The 14,200-nt window shown below is 40.3% G+C and overlaps 1 protein-coding gene across 8 annotated transcripts in view; it reads right to left on the minus strand.

The window, feature by feature from the left end:
* Nucleotides 1-14,200, minus strand: part of LOC126457690 (uncharacterized) — a 358,927-nt gene that overhangs the window by 52,612 nt on the left and 292,115 nt on the right. Inside the window, exons 1-2 of one of the 8 annotated variants that reach the window (XM_050094214.1) lie at nt 10,964-11,083; nt 4,261-4,488 (exon numbers count right to left, since the gene is read on the minus strand). The exons of 6 other annotated variants lie outside the window; for them this stretch is intronic. In XM_050094214.1, the coding sequence (XP_049950171.1) occupies nt 4,261-4,488; nt 10,964-10,991 (256 nt within the window). In that variant the 5' untranslated portion in view covers nt 10,992-11,083. Of the gene's footprint in view, nt 1-4,260; nt 4,489-10,963; nt 11,084-14,200 lie in introns of those variants that run through there. One more of the 8 variants, XM_050094213.1, reaches the window with a different exon arrangement.

The following is a 14,200-nucleotide window of genomic DNA, read 5'->3' on the forward strand; positions in this document are numbered from 1 at the left end:
GGAATGGTCAGCATCTCTGGTCCCCAGTGACCGTAAAACTTTGTCGTACGTGAGACCATCTTAACAGTAGAACGATCCAATGTGACTGGATGAAATGCGTTTACTTTGTCCTTCGTGTACAGGTCAGCAACGGTATTCCGCCGTCCGAACGTTCCCCCAACCCATAACGAACACCCTTTTGTAGCAAAAAGAAATAGAAAAATCAGTCATCTTGACAGTGATGACAGCTACTGACAACAAAATTTACACTCATGACCGTTTAATTAACAACTGTGTTGTGGTGTCACCGCCAGACACCACACTTGCTAGGTGGTAGCTTAAATCGGCCGCGGTCCACTTAGTACATGTCGGACCCGCGTGTCGCCACTGTGTGATCGCAGACCTAGCGCCACCACAAGGCAGGTCTCGATATACGATAGAGCACTCGCCCCAGTTGTACGGACGACCTAGCTAGCGACTAGATGTACGAAGCCTTTCTCTCTCATTAGCCGAGAGACAAAATAGCCTTCAGCTAAGTTAATGGCTACAAACTAGCAAGGCGCCAATTGTAACAGTGCATGTATCTTACGAGTCGCATTTGTATAGTCAAGAGAGATGTATCACAAGGAGACATTAAAGTTAAGTATAAAGCAGCTACGTACTTTTCTTGCTACCATTCAATAGTTATCTTGTTCCAGACTTGACGCCCGTCGGCGTGTGTGTACGCGTGCCTTTCTTTCGGCTACTACCGTGTGGCGTAACAGTCTTGTTACGTCACTACAGAATGGCGACGAGTAAAACCTTCTTTCTGATTGCTTACATTTATTTGTGTCATGGCTTCGCCAGATGTACTGTCCGAATTTTATCGCTTGCAGAATCAGCAGACGCAGGCGTTATTGGATGCTCTTGGACAGCTCGTCCAGGGTCAACGTGCCATTCAAACCGATGCGGCCGCCGCCGCTTCACCGCTACCGCAGCCACAAATCGCAGTTGCGCCGCCTTTTAGGCACTACGACCCGAACCACGGGACTTGGCAGGAATGGTTCCGCCAGTTCGCCTTCCATCTAGCCGCCTACAGAATTCAAGGTAATGAGCGGCAGCCGTTTTTGCTTTCTTGTGTTGGTGTGTCCACCTACCGTGTGATAGTGAAATTGTTTCCCCAACGCGACGTAGCAACTCTGTCCTACGAAGACATTTTGTCTGCTTTGGATGCCTATTTTAAAGAAACAGTTAATGTGGTTGCAAAACGGTATGTTTTTTCGTACAACACGTACGGCCGGTCAAACTAATAGGGAGTGGGTAGCAACATTGCAAGGACTTACTAGGGACTGTGCCTTTGACTGTGACTGTGGTCTTTCTTATTCAGATACAATGGTGCGTGATGCAATTGCACAGAACGTTTCTGATGTTCGCATATGGGAGCAAATATTGAAACTAGTTAATCCCTCCCTTCAACAAGTGATACATATTAGATAGACAAGACACACTTGACTGTGCTCAGGAATCTTTTGAAACTTCGCCAGCAGTGTGTCACATTAACCGGCCTGCCGGGCGAGCTGCGCGGCCCGGTCAACTGCCCTCGCGCAAACAAACGCAGCTGCCGCCGCGTTATACACGAGGTGTGCCGCGTCAGCCCACAAATGCAGTGAAATCGTGCCCGCGGTGTGCTACTAGACATTCGCGTGAACATTGCCCGTCACGCCAAGCTATTTGCTTTTTCTGCAATACGAAGGGACATGTTCAAAGTGTTTGCCAGAAAAAGCTCCGATCAGACAATCGCAATCATTCCAGGCCCTTTGCTTCGCGCCGGAATCGAACCAAGGACACTCAGGATAGTGGACCTTCGCCCATGGACATTCATGTAGCTAATTCCGATTCGTCCAGTGCCACTTTCTCTAACAGTGCCTGTGTTCGTCCCACAAAAACTGTGCGTCGACGTCGCCGGAAGTCACGTCAATTAGCAAGTGATTCTGTACCAGTGTCTATTCCTATTGCACAAAACAGTCGCTCTTGTCGTCAGCAGAACAATAAACTTTTTGTGGACTTAGACTTTGAAGGCAAAGTGATACCATTCCAGCTCGATACCGGAGCTGCAGTTTGATTGCTCAATGATTCGAAACAGAATAATTCAAGAAATTATTATTTACGAAGGTTAAACACCAGCCCATAAATTGACCAAAAATAACATTTTTCTTAGAAGAGGGTTGTAGCCCCATCGAGCTGTAAGTTTGCGGTGACTACAATGTAACTCGGCAATGGAGATGTTAACTTCATTTCTCTCTTGTACTCTTGCAATAGTAGTACGCATGTTAAGCGCTGCTAGGTTATTTTAAAGACGATCTGAATTTTAAAAGTTTTACGGTTGGAATTATTAGTCAGAAGTCGGACTGTAGTAAAATCATCTTTACCGTTTAGACAGATAACGGGATAGTTGATTGCTGATTTGTGATGGGACTTAGCCCTCGTGATACTTAATAGTCACGAACATCAAAGGACACAGATGGAGACTCATCGCTGACATACATTCAATTATTTGACTTGAATAGACAACATATAAACGCAATCACAAAGAATTTACAATTGCGCCGTGCTGTCAGAAGCTATCGTCAAAGTCAGAACTGCGGATGCTAAACGCAATCACCCTGTAGAAACACTGAATGAATTAGGTACCTTTCTCCATCACTCAGAATGCCATGTTTGGAGAGCGCAAGGTCACTAAATATTGTTTTGAGGAGACCAAAAGTTTGTAGTGGTGAGATCTTCAGTTTTCCCCAACTCTAGAAGATACACATTTTGTTAGTTTGAAAAATTATTCTCTTGATATTGTGCCTGTGTTTCTTTGCACGATCCCTGTGAAGTTATGGACCTCAGCTTTGTGCGAGATGCGAGGCCACCTTCTGTTTATTAATCATCCACTATTTTATTGCACCTGGGGCTGGGGCATTTCGGTCGGCTCATCATGAGTTTTAATCGTGATATTTTGCTAGAACACGACGAGCAATTTCACAGTATAAGCACAGCTTTTCTGAAAGCTTAGATAGATGGTGCGTTTTTCTTAACCACTGTTCTTGATGACTGCAATGTATCAGCCTGCTTACAGCAGTGGCCACGAAAAGCCAAGGTAAATAATGTCGTGGTTGTATAGTAACAAACTTACTATACATGTAGATTTTGCCACTTGTTTTCTAGACATTTGCATTTAAAGATTCATTATTTAACTTTCATGTACTCTTGTGCTATCCAACAGGCGTGCAGGCACAACTTCTAACGTAGTGGAAATCTTAACCAGTAGTACAACCCCACATCTTCGTCTTTCGCGATATTTTGTTCTGGCCTAAGTAACGTGCTTTTATCAGGTTCTTTTTTCAACCTTCATTGACTCCTAACTAAAATATGTGGCATGTTTCTATTTACCATATAAATTCCCGATATTTGGGAAACTTTTTGCAATGGTTGTACGGTTGATTGCTAATACAGTGTGTCATCGCCTATAAGTAGCATATATTTCGGTCCAATATTACATTGTAGATGTTTCACTAAGACAATGAATGAGTCTGTGCCCTAATTTAATGCCAACATGATGTTTCCGAAAAGATGTAGTCCAGTACGTTCATTTATCATTGCCCAGTTCACCTAATTCTTCGTCACTGTCAACGCGTCGTTAGATTTTAACTTCTTTAAAATTGCAAGCCTGTTTCTACTTGCTCCTAAGGGTATGACGGGTATTGTTTATACACATTAATCCAGTTGTCGGCCTTCTACAGGGTATGAAGAGATGTGTACGTTGCCTATTGGTTTATAGTGTTAAGCTTAGAAATGGTGTGTGTACTTCACTGCCAACACATGCACTGTGAAAATTAACCACACGCTACGGACCACGGCACTCGTGCCAACTTCCGCCGCCTGTTAAAATATTTTTCGTAAAATGTTGAAACTATGGCCCATTGCGTACTTCATGTCACGTTATACGACATAATCCTCCTAAAAGAATTCAAGGGTGTGTAGTGAAAACCATGCAGCATATTTAAGGGGCAAGAAAATTACTATAAAAGGTGGACTAAATATGTGCAGCAAATTGCTCTGAATGGTTTTGGTAGAGAATCATGAAGAGTTGCAATTTCGTAATTTCGGCGAGGCAAGGGTAGCCACTGTTAATTGATGTTTTGATATCACTCATATTTTCACTTTCTCTATGGAACCCTACGCGAATTTTTATGCTAAAAAAACTGGTTTTATCTTGTCAATTTTGAACAGAAAACAGTTTTGTTCAAAGTAACTTACCTTTCGGTAATTGGTTGTAGCAAGAATACAGCTTCAACGAATTAGCATACAAGTAGAACTTGTTGTCTGCTGCGACACAAATGGTATCACCGTCATCTTCCGTGTAGGACGACCTCCCCAGAAATATATTCTCAGCCGTGATATTTCCCGTGCTTAGATTCTCATTCCCGATGTTGGCGGTGGTCGACTCTTCTGGTTGTCCGTGGACCTCCGCCACTGCTACCAGTGCTGTAAAAGTCAGTGACCGTAATTAAAGATCTTTATTTTGTCTAATGGCTGCTAGTGCAAATCTCCCACTTAGCACTGCATCGCTACTGTATGCTATATATGTGTTACTTGAACAGTCCGCTGGTAGCAGAAAATAAAAAACAACGAATCAACAGCGCCATGCACGATATGCTCATGTCGGACAAGTGTTCCAATTTACAATTACAGTGGTCTTTCAAGTTCTTGTTGGATTGTTATTATCTCATAATTAAGTTGACAATATTAGTTCTTTCCTCATATTTATGAAGGTTTGCCTTTTTAGTAAGGCTCTGCCACACTAAAAGCTAGCCAGATATTTGGCTGATTAAGTTAGGTTCTTCATAGGTTTTGACATCAGACAGCCCGCTCCGACATTAGTAGTAAAGAATCAAAAGGTAATGCGGAAGCTGGAAGCCTTCCTCGTTACGATCATGTAGCTGGGGTTTCACTGAAAAGCACACATATCTCCAAGTGGACGGCTCTGTAAAGTCTTTTGCTCCTCAAGATAATGAACGTAACCTATTAAAATATTGTCCCTGTTCCGTCCTCTGAAAATAACGTGATAGAGAAGATTAATAGGTACCATTAGTATTTGTTTGTTTTTCTGTTACATTCAAATTAAATTTAGAGGCAAAGAAGTGACAGCCTTGCATGGAACGTCTCCCATAACTGCTTGTGATGTTCCGCATATTGTATGACAGGAGACATCAGAGTCATTTCACTATCTACGTTAAGTCCAAGATACTAGTACATACACGGTTCCGTCACAGTAATGTGACCACCGCCTTTGTTCGACATCAACGCGAGATAACCACTCAACGAAGGTAGGGTGTAGCATTATCAGTGGAGGCTATATAAAGATCATAAGGGAGCCGCGGGGGACAGTGCAATCGTTGTCATAATGCGGAAACGAAGCTATTTATCTGACGTCCATAACGGTATGATTATTGCCTTTCTGGTAAAGAGTAGATGTACGCCTCAGTTTAACTGTTCAAGTGTCACCCTGCTTAAAGTGATTTGTGCATGGTAAAACTGCACTATCGAAAACTGACAGCATGACCAGTGGGGCAGCATTGACCATAGATGACAGAAGTGAAAGACAGCTGCGGAGATGTGTACGGATGAACAGACATGCAACAGTTGAGGGAAAGGCGCCCCAGATGAACAACGGGGCTACCAGCAATGTCTGCTCAACGATTATCCCGCGAAAGTCGCTGTTTTCCGCTGTCCACAGTAGGTTCCAGATTCATTCGCTCACGTCGACTGCTGTTAACCGGCGACGAAGGCTTCAATTTTCACTCCAATATCCGAACCGGACCTGCTTTGAGCAGCCGTTTTAGGTGAAAGACGTTTTATGCTCGATCGGGTATGAGGCGAGTGGCGGGTAGGGCGTGAAACGTTCTAAGGCAAACAACCTGCAATGAGTGAGGGAGCGTTAAGGTCTGAGGAATGTATTCGTGTCGGTGATTCTTCATAAAGGAAGCCATAATCGATCTAAACTCCTATGCGTTTGTGCTTGAGGAGCGTGTCCACCCCTCCATGCAGTTAAATGTTCTTCGGTACGATGACATCTACCAAGAAGACAATGCATCCTCTCACTGTTGGATCTGTAGTTTGCTCTGAACATGACTGGATATGTTTCCTTCTGTTCTTTGAGATCTCAATATGGTAACTTTAGGGCTCTTGTACTTCTCTTTGTACTCTGTGATCAAGAAATGTTTCCAGTAATTGCAGTTTTATTTTATTATGCAACTGTTTTGTTGGATACTTGTTGTCAGTTTCACTACGTAGTTTTCTGTAAAGAATATAAGAGTTTTTTCACTGCACTCGCTTTCTTCAGCATCGTCAATTATGTGGTCTCTATTTGGCTTTCTAATTTTTACATGGTTCTCCCCTAGTTTTTGTTTTGTTTATGCTACTTATTGTTTAACGTTGTCTTTTATTTGCCTGTTCGTACTTATGTTCACCTTTCTTTAATCCCTTTGTTCGTAGTTTGTTTAGTTAGTGACTTGTAGCGCATTTTTCGTTGCTGTTCATTATTGCACTACTTACGTTTGTAAGACCCTCTCATCGTTTTTACAGAAACATTTGAAATGTAACGCATGAGAGAATTTTTCAGCCAGCACATCGAAACATTTCATAGATGCAACGAAGAAGGTGACATCATACGTTACAGTTCAAAGTGCACAAACAAACTTTGTGAATTGACTCAGTCTCTGTATTTTGAACGCGGTATGAAATGCGTTATAAGATATTCCAAAAATATTATCCTTGAATAGATGAAATTATGTTCTATGATTTACATGTGCTGGTTTTTTCATTGCAGTGAGGACTAAACAGACGACCGCATGGGAAAACATCGTTTAATTATACACACGCAGACAAATGATCGAAAATTTATGTTGCTTCCAACAACACTAAGGGGAAATAATATTGCGAAAACTATAGTCAGGAAAACGTAACTGGTGCAGCAACTGTTTTTGTTACATAAATAAAGCTGGCGTCCTCTTTTCACCATTCCTACAAGAGGTGTTGCGTGCGCATTCCAGTATGTGTTACAGCTTAGCGTCATGGTTCTTTACTTCTCAAGTGTAAAATGATTCCAAAACCAGTCACTAACTCTCAAAATACATATAGCTATTAAATAGTAGAGCAATGTGATTAAACCTGGTGCCACAGGCAGGATTTGTGTGAGACTGTTCTGGGCAATTTCTCTGACAAATGCCATACGCTCATTTCAATTCATATCTGACAAGTACCTCTAGCATTTTAGCTACAGAAGCCACTCTCTTACATCTAACAGACTCAGAGTTCCCGTATCAGTTGTTATGAAAGAGAAGCTCAGTGATCCTAGGGAAGTTACAAATTGAATGTATTTTAGTCTCAATGGAATGTTACTGGATATAGGAAAGAATTCCCCCTCAGAAGAAATATCAGGAATTTAACTACAGTATATTGCAGCTGTCAAGATCGAATATTCAGCTCCATTAGTGACGAGGGTGTGAAACACAAAGTGGTCAACTCTACGAGTATTTGCAAACTGCATTTTAGACCTGTATGTGCCCAGCAAGTTTTTAGTGAAGTGCAAAGACCCGTCACAGTTCTAGTGATACGTTACTAAGTTTCTGTCAAAACATTAAGAGCTTCAATACACGTTTCAAGACTTCTTAGCCTTGTTAAAAGCGAAACCTGAAAGCAGCTATGATATTTAATCACTCAATAGCCGATATGACCAAAAATGTTAACGTATATGGGTACAATATACACATCTACTTCACTTATTAAGTCACTCTTTGACCGTACTGACACCCTCTCGACAAATCTATAAGAGAAAGTCGAAGTACTGATTTCGCTTTTCCGAATCTGATTCACCACAGAATTAGGTTTCGTTGAATTGTATCAAAAGACCCAGCTAGTAGACATTGACGTAACTTACCGAACAAGTAGAAACTATTACCGCTCAGTAGTGGAAATGTATCTGGATCTAAGAAGATGTCTTCAAGGTCCTTTTACACAACTTTCTGCCGTTCCAGCAGAAGTTATCCGTAGGTCGAAAGAGCGACAAAGCATGCCGAGCGACTCGAAAAAAACACACATGATTGGATGCCTAACTCGTTGTAGTTGCAGAATAGAAGAACCCCCATTTTATACCCACGGTTGATGACCGTTTTGGTGGACGGAAGTCCCCTCCATAAGAAACCATACTGATTCAGCAAACACTAGTCTTGTGATACTCATCAACAAGGAATCACACTATGGGCAATGTCGCCCACATCGAAGCCTCGTTCCTTGAAATATTCCGAACAATATTCGATACAGTTCCGAAATGTCATTTAGAGGACAACGTACGAGAATACCGGATATCGGACCTGATTTATGATTTTATTCGGTAACTCACTGCAGAAATAGTACAACACAACAGTCTTAATGGAACCAAAGTGATAGTCGGAAAGATATTTTCAAAGGTACGACAGCGAGCTGTGATATGGCTATAAATGTTCACACTTTACACAGTATAAAAGATGTATCCAATAGTTTGGGAGGTGGCAGGTTAGACGAAAACATAAGCAAAATGTCCCGAAGACATGAGGTCCAAGATACATTCTTTTAGAGCTACTTGTACTTGGTGATACTGTAAACCGCCTTCACGGTTCATTTCAATTGCAGCATATACGTTAATTCTAATAAAACAGTTATGTATTTTGAACAGTTTATAAAAAACATTTACGTTGTCGTTTTTTCTCTGAAATCGCCAGAACATTGATGCCTGCTGTTTCACAAAGAAAATACCAAACTCCATTTTGATCCCCTCCTTTACAGATGGCTCACAAATGCAGGTCTTATGTAATAGCTTGTAAAACTACGACACCGTGCAGCACGTGTTTTCCAGCTATTCGGTTTCATAAATTTAAAACCATTTTTGGAACTGTATGTACTCGTGAAATTAATCATAAATGATATTTTATGAGACTGTAATATATGCTGAAAGAATAAATAACAAATAATTATGTCAAGACGTTGTAGTAAGTAGTCTGGAAATGACAGGGATGTTATATTTGTATGACACGGGTCATACATTTCATGTAACAATAATATCGTTAGCGTAAGAACGCACGGAGGGATGAGTTGCGAACAATCTGCGTTGTGGGTCAGACATGTGTTTAGGGGCAGAAATGACGAAGTGTGCTGGAATTGATGTTATAATAAGGGGGAAGCTAAGATATAAGTGAGGGAGCACGTGTATGTAAGTAGTACATGATCTCAAGATGGTTTTTAGAGTTAATGAAAAAAGCAGTGTGGCCCAAAATTATCCAAGTTCATCGCTAATCAAACGAGCCTACTGTCTGTACTGAATTTCATAAATAGCATTACAGCGTACTGCAAGCAACTAATCGCAAAGTAAGATACATCCAGTAGTTTTATAGTTGTGTTATACGCATGCCAGTATAATAGAAGCTTTCTTGGTTCAAAAAATAGCTCTGAGAACTATGGGACTCAACATCTGAGGTCATCAGTCCCCTAGAACTTAGAATTGCTTAATCCTAACTAACCTAAGGACATCACACACATCCATGACCAAGGCAGGATACGAACCTGCGACCGTAGCGGTCGCGCGGTTCCAGCCTGAAGTGCCTAGAACCGCTCGGCCATCCCGGCCGGCAGCTTCCTTGGGACATTAGATTGGTGTAGTCAAACCACCAACGTAGTCCTATCCTCTCATCATAACTTCGGAGAAGGTCATAAAGGAAAAATATAGATAAAAGAGATACGTTAATTTGAGAACTAATTTTCAATCAAGTAGTCATTGTTATAGAAAGCTGTAGTAACTATGGTTCTTCATATGGTGCAGCACTGCTATGCTAACACAGACAATCAGTTGAAACAAAAGTGATATAAGTGCAATACATGTTTGAGTGACAAAACTATACTAGCTATCTTGAAGCCGAAGTAATTTTATGATTTTGTGTTGTGTTCTGTAAATAACATATATCTACATAACATTAGTACTGGCAGTAGGTTGTTGACTTGAGGGAAAGTTTCTACGGCACTATTCGAATAGTATCAGCTAAGGATAAAGAATTAATTACTTCCGGCCACGACTAAAGATATTTTCAGACACAGCTTTATCGTTACTTGCGTGACGCAATATAGTACCTATGAAGTGATACTAGCCGCAATTAAAGTTTTTATTAAAATTATTTCATCACAGATTAACGTCTTTAGTGTTCATTTCACGCGTGTTTTTTTTTTTTTTTTTTTTACATCCAAGATCGCGCAAGCGCATTTCGTTTATTTACCGCATTACCTTTGTTAAAGTATTTGCGTGAATTCAGTGTAATTAGCTATTTACCAAAGGCAGCTTTCAATCGTTTTGGAGATGGATAACATTTTATTCAGATCTCTAAATTCATTCATACAACTTTGTGATACATAATCACGGTTTCCTACAGTGAGGCTGCCACTCGTAGTGTTTTTTTTTTTTTTACATTTATAAAGATTTGTACACGTACAATAACGATTGGGTTGTAACTGTCTAAATAGTATCGGTAAGCATCGATCTCCATATTAGACGCTTTGTTTCTACTTATTGTGCAACAGTTTCATGTACAGGAGAGTATATGTGAGTGTTATGTTACGATAAAACAAGAATATAATGTGGTCCAAGTGGTTTAACAGTTGCTTACTGCCCTCTGCTGATGATTCGATATAGCAAACAGCTTACACTGGACGAGATAAGCTTCACAATAGCGAAGATTAACAAGTGCTCGTTCGAAATAAGATATGCATTTTAAAGTCTCCTGGATTGTATTTCATTTTTTTTTTTCGGCCGATCAACCATCTATCTATACATGGAAATAGCTTTCGCACGGATTAATACATCAGAAATTGTGTAAAATTGGGTTAAGAAAAAAATGTTTATCGTGAATGACAGATAATAAATTCTACCAATACTTACCAACAACAAGCAACAAAGTAGCCTTCATTGTACTCGACAAAAACTACTACTGCTCTCTGCGTTATATTTTCATTTATATATGTTTAGATACCCGATGGCATCATCGAATGTTATCGTTAAGTTCCCTCATTTTCCGTTCCGTGAACTCTGGTTGCAGCAACTAGCAGCAGATTGACTTTCCTTGTACTTGAAAGGATCTGTGATCGTTCGCTGTGTCATACGTATTATCAGCATTACAATTACAGCATTCAATAAAACTGGTTACCATACTTTAGGCACAAACTGGAAAGGAACATTTTTTCTCTCAATAAAGCCTATCTTTTAATGTCGTACGGCTCGAATGCTGATGAAAGGAGGTGAACAAATGTCAGTGACGTTTATATCATTCACCGTCCGGTGTAAAGAGCAATCTCTTGTGCATAGAGGAAGTTTAGTACTTAGATACTACAGTCTAGTTACCAATCTTAGAATCATACGAGGGAGTGTACTCTAGAGACTACGTAAGCAGTTTCCACCAGCTTCTAAATTTTTTTATTATTCTTAGACGTAATGTTTTGTTTTTTGCAGCATTTGTAATTTTTTCGAGACCTACACCTCTACGTCCTGTATAATACATTAAATCTATTTGAAATATGTGGTTAATTCTTTAGCTACAGAGTGTTATCCAAAGTTATACATCTAATTTACTGTGGATTAAATTTGGGAGCGCCGTATCGTATGGGCACGTAAAATTCCCCTCCTTAAAAAATCGTTTTGCGTGTAAAGCAGTAAAATTAAAGGCTAGACGAGCATTGTTAGGATTGAGTCTATCAACACAATTCGAAACGGAAATGGCATATATCTGTTATAACTCCAGAGAAAGGGCACTTAACGACTCTCAGGAAAGATATCCTACATAACGTACTGACGGTTTTGTGATACTGCGTTGGTCGTGCGCCATAGTAAGTAATAATTTAACACAAGACAATGTTGTGATTTGGAAAATGGGAAGAAGCTTCAATTCAGCAGAGTAAACTTTGTAATGCAGAAAAGGACTGGAGCACATAAAAAGTGGATAAGAAATAAGGAAATATTTTAAAGATAAAATACCCAGCTGGCTAGGAGCGAAGATGTGTAGATTGTTTCGAATTACAACCTTGTCCCCCACCCTTCTGTTAGAGGGAAAGTCACACAAGGAACGACTTAGAGAGAAAGAGCCGATGTTTCACACATCACTAACAGCTCCACACACGGAACAATATTATTATTTATTTAACATGATAAGTGTTTAATTGTTTAAGGTTTTAGTGTAAATGGCATATCAGTTACGTATGTAGTAAATTCTGCCACGTCGAAGTTAATTATGTCACATTATCCTTAGAAAAATGAAGTGAAATAATTTTCTTTTTGATGCCTTTAACCTCGCATTTTGGAAAAACGGACAAAATGTCTGGTGGGATACTGCAATCACTGGTTATACAATGTTACTTATAATCCGTCATGATTGCAAAAATGTTTATTCACGTAGCTGGTTACTGTCCCTCTAGAACCATCTTCAGATATGCAAATTTCGGTTACAGGAGTAACCCGTCCTCACACAGCAACATTCACATGCTGCGTCCAGCTGAAAATTCCGGTATGATCTCGAGGGTTCTGGACAGTCTGTCGCACCACACTGGCGCTTCTCTTCTGGACTTTCCTCGTACTCTGTAACAAATCAGTGGACAGATGTGTCAACAAAGATGAATTCTCTGAAAACGTCTGTAGTGGTCTTATTATTTACTGTTGGTACTGCAAATGACACACTCCCTTTCCTACAGAGCACACGTACTTCTATTCCTGCAGCCCCTGCAGAACATGAACAGGAAGTCACGAACGTAGACTTCCTTTGATTACATCCCTATTAACAGTATAGTATCCATTTTGTTGATGAGCTTTTAACTGCTTCATCTTCGCCTTGTTGGCAACCAAAGTGACGGGCTACTTTTGTACTTTTTAGAAACAAGGGACAGCTTTGACAATGAACTTTCGGAACCGGGCAAAACCATGAATAAAGTATCACCCGATCATAGAAAAACCAGTGGTCTGTATAAATTCCATTCAAAACGTTGCATTCTACCACAAGCAGCATTTTAATAGAGAGAAATAAAGTAACAAGATGTAATTGAAAGGTGAATAGGGAACTTTAAGAATATTAACATGTAATTCAGTGACGTCAGTGTAGCATGCACTTTCAGTCAAAAGTGCAAAAATACTCTGCCTAAAGTAATCATATAGCTCAAAACACACATACCCTACACACCTGATAGTGCTTATACGAATTCTCAATCTGCAGATAAGGAAGTGGTTAAAACAATCCAGACGAGAACAAAGTCAGCACCTCATTAGATCCACGTTTCTATTTCCACAATCACTTCCATATTTTATCAGTCCAACAAACAACGGGACATTAATTACATTTTTTAATGATATTGTGAGTATGTCAGTGTCATTACAGGCCTTCCACCAAGTATAGTGCAAAATATGCATGTACTCAGTTGCCAAAACTTGATTGTACATCCCAGAGTGAAGTGTATAATGACAAACTTATGTGAATCTTCTCTTGTGTTTTGGAACATTGAAGTCTTACATAATCAGCAATCCTTGTGATGTAGAGTTTATATGGGCGAAAGACGTAACCACCAAGAGATGGTAATGTTTTGTGGCTTTTAGTGGAATATCTTCAGCAAATATCTTTGCTTGGAAAATTTGCACTTAGACGAGTACGATGCGTATACCGTCATCATAAATTACGCAGCAACACGTTCTTTTCACTTGCTGCGTGTTCGCCAAGGAATGAAGTAAGATATCGTTTCATGTTGATCTTTCGTCATTGTTCTACTTGTGCTTGCCTCCGCATGAATGTTTCGTGGCAGGTTGATTCAAGTTCCTTTGAAATATTTGTCGCAATAGTGTCTTTTGACCCTTAAAAACAGTAAGTAAGGTTTTGCAGCTGCAGGAACAGAAGTACGTGTGCTCTGTAGGAAACAGCGTGTCTGTCATTTGCAGTACCAACAGTAAATAACAAGACCTCTACAGACGTTTTCAGAGAATTCATCTTTGTTGACACATCTGTCCACTGATTTGTTACAGAGTACGAGGAAGTTCCAGAAGAGACGCGCCAGTGTGGTGCGACAGACTGTCCAGAGCCCTCGAGATCATACCGGAATTTTCAGCTGGACGCAGCATGTGAATGTTGCTGTGTGGGGACGGGTTACT

Source organism: Schistocerca serialis, chromosome 2 (genome assembly GCF_023864345.2).
Source record: "Schistocerca serialis cubense isolate TAMUIC-IGC-003099 chromosome 2, iqSchSeri2.2, whole genome shotgun sequence".
Lineage (NCBI taxonomy): Eukaryota > Metazoa > Arthropoda > Insecta > Orthoptera > Acrididae > Schistocerca > Schistocerca serialis.